This window comes from Medicago truncatula, chromosome 1 (genome assembly GCF_003473485.1).
Source record: "Medicago truncatula cultivar Jemalong A17 chromosome 1, MtrunA17r5.0-ANR, whole genome shotgun sequence".
Classification (NCBI taxonomy): Eukaryota; Viridiplantae; Streptophyta; class Magnoliopsida; order Fabales; family Fabaceae; genus Medicago; species Medicago truncatula.
Window position 1 is genome coordinate 29,042,996 of NC_053042.1, and position 6,381 is coordinate 29,049,376.

Sequence of the window (6,381 nt, forward strand, 5' to 3'; positions counted from 1 at the left end):
CCCAAAAAAAACCATTTCATTAAAGTGCTCATTGATAGTACACTCAATTTTTTGTTCACTTTGGAAATATTTTGCCTAAAACCATAATTTAGAAACTTTCTTATTTCACTACTACACTAGCCAATTTTGCCGTTTTACAATCAAACGACAAAGCCACATCAACCACCACATACACAAACAAAAACACAAAATCAACACAACGTTTTCACTTGTCCCCCATGCGTTTTCTTTCATCATCACTATGATAGGTCTAAACAAATTCGGCACCACAATCACAATCCTCACCGCCGTTACTCTAACAGCCCTCGCCGTCGAAATCCTCTACGTTCTATTCAAACGCCGTAAACGCCTCCGTCCACGTGTTCAAGCAGAACCTTCTCTTCCACGTTCGTCTTCGACGAACGATGAGCTAGAAGATGAGCTTGAACAGCACATGGCGAAGTATCATTGTCTCTACGGTCCTTCGAGAGTTTTGTTTACTATCAAGGAGGAGGAAAGAGAAGGTGTTGAGAGTGAGAATGGTTCTTCTACGACGGAGTGTAGCAGTGTTGTGACGGTGATGAAAGGTAGGGCGGTGAGGAGCATGCGTTTGAGTGAGAATGTGGTGGTTGGTGGTGGTGATGAAGTTGTTGTGGCGGTTGAAGAGTGGTTGGATGAATCGACGCCGTATTCGACGCCGTGTGCGACGAGTCCTTATTATACACCACAGTCTTCACCTACGCGTGGAAATGGTTGAAGTGAAGTGAAACTAACACCATCAAGAGTGTGTTATTGAATGAAATTAGGTAAATAAGATGTATTTTATTTTTCTCGTACTAATTTAGGTTAGTATTTTCAAGATTGTTTTGTTAGATTTAGATTAGGCAATATAGCTGTAATGTTTGTTAGATTTGTAGTAAATCGGTCTCCTGAGTCTGGGTGGTCATTTAGTTGAGAGTTTTCTCTTCAGCCTCGAGAAACTTGGTTCGAGATCCGACACTTAGATTATAGTGGTGTCTCTGAGCACGGTCAATTATTTGTTTTCATGTCTGTCTCTTTTGCATGTACAAATTCAAAGTGATTCAAAGATTATTGTTGTTACTATTAAATGCGGTTTACCGGTTTCAATTTTAATTATGTACTTGTTATTATGATCGTATAGCTACGTTTTGATTTATTTTAAGTTAAAGGTGAAGACAGTGAACGGTCACGTTCTTCTTGTTTGCTTTTTTTATACGTCTATTCATTGCACTTTTATTATGAAAAGACTCGTATGCTTGCTTTATCTTTTCTATGTTCTGGTTTTTGCTCAGCTGTTTGTTTGAAGAACAATACTCTTATAAAAAATATCAAAGTAATTTCAAATAATTAATTTCAAATTTTGTCAAAAAAATAAATAAATAATTAATTTCAAATATGCAAAAAATCATATTTGATTTTGTTATACTTAATTTGCATTTAATTTCATTGCTTGATTATTTGTTAAGAAGAAAATGAGAGGGAAAGCAAATTAATTTGCATTTAATTTCACTTTGAAAAAATTGAGGTTTGAAGCTCTGCAGCAGTTAACTGTCGAAGTTCCGCGGTCGGTTAACTTTCAAAAGAGTATTTCAGTATTTTAATAGTGTTTTTCAACAAAAAGTGATGTGTGAACAACAATTTTTCTTTTGTCACGGTTTAACCATGACTAAATTGACTCCCTTACACAAAACTCCTAACATATTTAAGACGACCCTAATAAAATATTAAAAAAAACATAGGAAATGACATTAGAATCTTGTGTTATAATACATAAAGGAGATGAAAACTTTTTTTTTTTTTTTGAAGGGGTAAAGGAGATGAAAACTAGAAGAGGGATACTTTGTCATTTTGAGAAAATGTATAGGTAGCCATGACAACAAAACTCATACACGCGGGTATCCACCTGAATCAAACCCAATTTAACGGATTTTTTCCCGATTTCAAAACACGAGTACGGGACGAGTAATGGGGATATAAGTACCCACTTCGAACTCATGCCCAAACCCGTCCTGAATTTAGAAAATCAATTCACTACCCCTTTTATTCAAAGGGAAATCCAAACCTTAAATTATTTCACTATCACTGTGAGAGTCTCGGTCATTTAGATGACACTCACTTATCATAGTTCTCTTTTTTCTCCTTTCAAATCTCACACTCTCGGTCTCTATATTCTCAATCACCATAGTCATCGATCATCATCATCTCTTTGTTGGGTAATGCATTACAGCATTGTGCTCGGGACTAAAAAATACTTTTATTTTTATTAAAAAAAAAATAAAAATATCCACTGTGGGACTAGGGATAGGTCGGGGATACTCGAACCCATCTGGGACGGAGATGAAATTTGATTTCTCATCCCCGTTGGATATGAGTAGGGTAACGGATAAGCATATGAAAGTAGGGTATGGGGACGATGAAGGTAAAACCCGTCCCCACCCTACCCCATTGCCATGCCTATGTATATGGGTGTGGTTGAAAGGTGTGGGAGTAGGAGTAACATTTACTTTCTTTCTTTTGGCATATTTTTGCTACTCAAATTTTACAGAAGAAGCATCTGTTCTGTAATCTAATTGTGTCTATTGTGACTATGTGAGGACAGGTTTAGCTAGTTTTGTACGTAGGGGCTTATTTTCAAATTGGTAAATCCTTGTAGCCACCCACGGCACTCTCTTGATAAGTACTTTTTCTTAATCAACGAGAGAGTTAGAAAAGATACCCATAAGGAAATTGACATAGGAAACATCGTCCATTAATCCTAATTCAACTAAACATCACCCTTGAGAGTCTAGAGCTGTCAAAATAGGCCGGGCCGTATGAGACGGCCCGTTTAGCCTAAAATATTGAGCCTGAATTTTAATAGGGCTTTGTAGCCCGACCTTTAAAAGCCCGATACTCGTTAGGGCTAACCCAAACGGGCCGCGGGTAGCCCATTCTATTGCTTGAGGAAAAAAATTACTGAAAAAAATTACCAATATGTGGTTTTGTCATACAAAAAGATCCAATTTGTTTGGACTCGTTAGGTTTGGCCCATTACCTTGAGTGAGGCCGAACGTGTACACCTTTTGTTATGAAGATGTGATCTTATCCACCGATGGGTCTTGTTCTAAGCCCAACCCTCTCGTCTTAGGGTAGGATATCCAGAAACCTTAAATCACGGGAACTTCCCCTTTTTGGTAGACAGCCTATGTTAGCCCGCATAACAAAAAAAAATCCTATAAATTATATATATGTTTCAAATAATTCTTTACTTAGTTGATTATCAAAGTAAAAAATAAAAGGGAAAATTCAATGAATTAACACAGATATAGATGTAATATAAAATTATATTTATTCGTTTCGTTATTTATAGTTTTAAAGATTGTATATATAAATATCTATAATCATAACGTATCTAATTTATTTAAAATCATTTTCCTCGTCGTTTTAGTTTACGACGTTTGTACGAAAATGTTTACAATTTATTTTTGTGCTAGACATTATTTATATGCAACAACTTCTTGTATTTTTCTTTGTTCTTCCGGGAGTCATTAGTGCGTCTTGCACTCTCGTCGTGAATAAAATTTGTCATTTAAAAAAAAATGTCAAGATTGTTAAGTTGAACACCCTGAATTGGATTCGAACCCGTCATCCCTCACTTATGTGTAATAGTTTTCACGTGATTATTGTCACACCGTCTATTAAAAAGACACGCTCATTAGCTTGATGTTTGGGATGAAAATTGAAATCATACCTATTGAACTATATAAGTTAGAATCCTAATTCGAACTTAGATCATTACACCCAATCTAACAATAATTAATTGGATAGATTTCTCATATAATTTTTAATATAGGCCTTAATAATTTGATTAAACTTCATTAGGATTCCCTCTTTTTGTTCCATAATATATATTGGTATTATTTTTCTTTATTTTTTTCCCCTAAAGTAGTGAGGGCCAAGTCCCACATACCCTTGTATGTGGACCTCCACATAATTCATTGATTGCCATTTTTGCCTTTGATGGCTTTCATTCTTATTATATCATGTTTTCTCCTTTAGTTTTCAAGTCACACCTGTTTGATTTTTTATTTTTTTTTATTAGAATAATTTCTAAACTTATTATCTTAAACAATGACTTGTGCCATGGTTGGCAATATCCTTAAATATATAAAAACTACCACAATTGATCTTATATGCACCAGTGTTTAAGATTACAAAAGCCACCCCAGAAAATGTTTAGTCCCCTGGAACTGAAATTAAATTTATATTCGAATCAAAATCGAAATAAGAGACAATTACATACACAATCCTCAATCCTTAACATGATTTTAGAGGAACCAGGTAACCAAGAAAGAAATACAAAAAAAAAAAAAAAAAAAAAAAAAAAAATCCATCCAAGAGCATAACAATGGTACACCATTTAAGAAACTAACAAAGAAATAAAATTGCCTAACGGAACAACCACCATTTTTTATCCCAATCACAATAAGTGACTTGAAATTCATTACCGATCAACGTTCCATTGCGTGGTTTCAGAGGAACCTTCAAATCACAACGAACTATAGGCTTTCCTTTCCATGTCTTCAACAAACCAAATTTAAGGCTCACTTTAAGCAAAACCTTCACAACAATTCCATAAACTCCATCTTTTTTTCTTCATTGAGTTCCAAAATCTGGTTAGAACTTAAAGGAATCAATTGTTGACCGCTAAAAGTTGGGTTCAAGAAACTCGTGTTTTTATGACGTTGAAAAAATGTTCCTAGGGTTTGAGAACCAAACCTAACATCTTTATAAAACACAAGGGTTTCGATGTTATCATAATAGATACCAACTCTTCGATTAGGGTTTCGGAATTCGGATCATGATGTTGAGAGCGAGATCATAGTGAAATGTAATGTTGTTTTTGAAATTAAACTGAGTAAGGGATGCGTCTGTTGCGGTGAATTTGACGTAGTTAGGATGTATGATAAGCCATAAGAAGAAAGCAAAGATTGCTACGACAACATTGAAGTTGCAGATTACGTTTAATACATATTCGCATCAGCCGAAGATAGATATGCAGCAGAAGCAGCAACAGCTGCTGAGACATTTGCAGCAGGAGCAGTCGTCATCGTCATCACTTTGTAGGCCGGAGGGATTCGGCTGCAAAATGGAAGAACTGGAGTATGTGTAGTGAATACTAGCCATGTTTTTCTTTGGAAAAGAGAAGAATTTGATTCAAGTTTTCTAGTTGGTAAAGTTATTGATGTGAAGTAAAGATTGAACAAAAATATATAAAGGAATTTATGTACTAATAATTGCGTAACTTGCAACAAGTTAATGGGGGGTAGTGCGGGAGCAATGTGCATGTATCAATTGTAACTTCCCTCTATTTATGTAACTGTGTCTCTGCTTGAAGTTATGACAGATTGATTATAATTTATGGATTTAACTTGTGTGCACGTAGTAAAATTATTTTACAAATGCATCCGATTGTGGGTCGATACATGGTGTAAAATAAATGATGCGGTAATATATAGTTAGATGTATGTGTAAAATGGTTTTATATCGACGGTGTATAAAATTTAAACTCATAATTTATTTTCAAAGATTTATCCCATTCTCATTGAAAATGATTGTTTACAGGAAAATTTTACTATATATAGTTACATTTGAAGTGATGCTAATGAAGAAGAAAGTTGTTTATGTGTAGAGAATTGGAGAAGAATTTATGGTTAATTTGGTAGTTATACAAGTCACTAAATAGTTGAGAATTATAATTGTGTTTGCTTTGCCGCAAAAGCTTGGATTTCTAGCTTCTACCCAACTGGCGTTTTGTCACTTTAACCGTGTTTTACAGATTCACGTTTCAGATTGTCAAACATCATATTCAAAGCAAGACTCGGGATGGGATAAGAAAACGTATGTTTGGAGGTTGTGAACGCACAACCAAACAGACGCTTAGTGTAATGTTGTACTCCCTAAGAAAAGGCGAATAAGAAAGCACGTTTAAAAGTACATTAAAATATGGTTTACCTATTTTGTGCCCAGGCTCAGGCGACCAGGTGGAGGCATATTTTGGGGCTATTGTTTTGCGTCCAAGTGCAACATGTTTGCATCAAGGTGCAAATGTGCAGTCAAAATAATTTTTTCCTTACAATAGTGACCACCGAAGAGAGTAAAAAACAAACCAATAAAGAAATATATATGATGCAATAGGTGTCTGGTGTGAAAACTCCCAAATTATGTGTGTATGTTTTAATTATCACTTCTTCAAAATTACAAACTTAACACAAAATTTAAAAATTATGATAATTACCAAATATAAAGATTGAAATATTAACCTTATTTTTTAAGCAGAAATGTCATTAGTACAATCTAAACACACACGCATAAACACATACATGCGAACCCGCACAAATA

At 34.8% G+C, this 6,381-nt stretch overlaps 1 protein-coding gene across 1 annotated transcript; it reads left to right on the forward strand.

Moving 5' to 3' along the window:
• Window positions 1-241: 241 nt before the first annotated feature.
• On the forward strand, window positions 242-736 carry LOC25483706 (uncharacterized). The gene has a single exon (XM_013612409.2). It carries the CDS (start codon window positions 242-244, stop codon window positions 734-736), a length of 495 nt encoding a protein of 164 aa, XP_013467863.1.
• The last annotated feature ends 5,645 nt before the right edge of the window (window positions 737-6,381 follow it).

What these genes read in the sequence shown, in the direction of transcription:
- LOC25483706 (XM_013612409.2), top strand. Translation starts at nt 242, where the DNA reads ATGATAGGTCTAAACAAATTCGGCACCACAATCACAATCCTCACCGCC.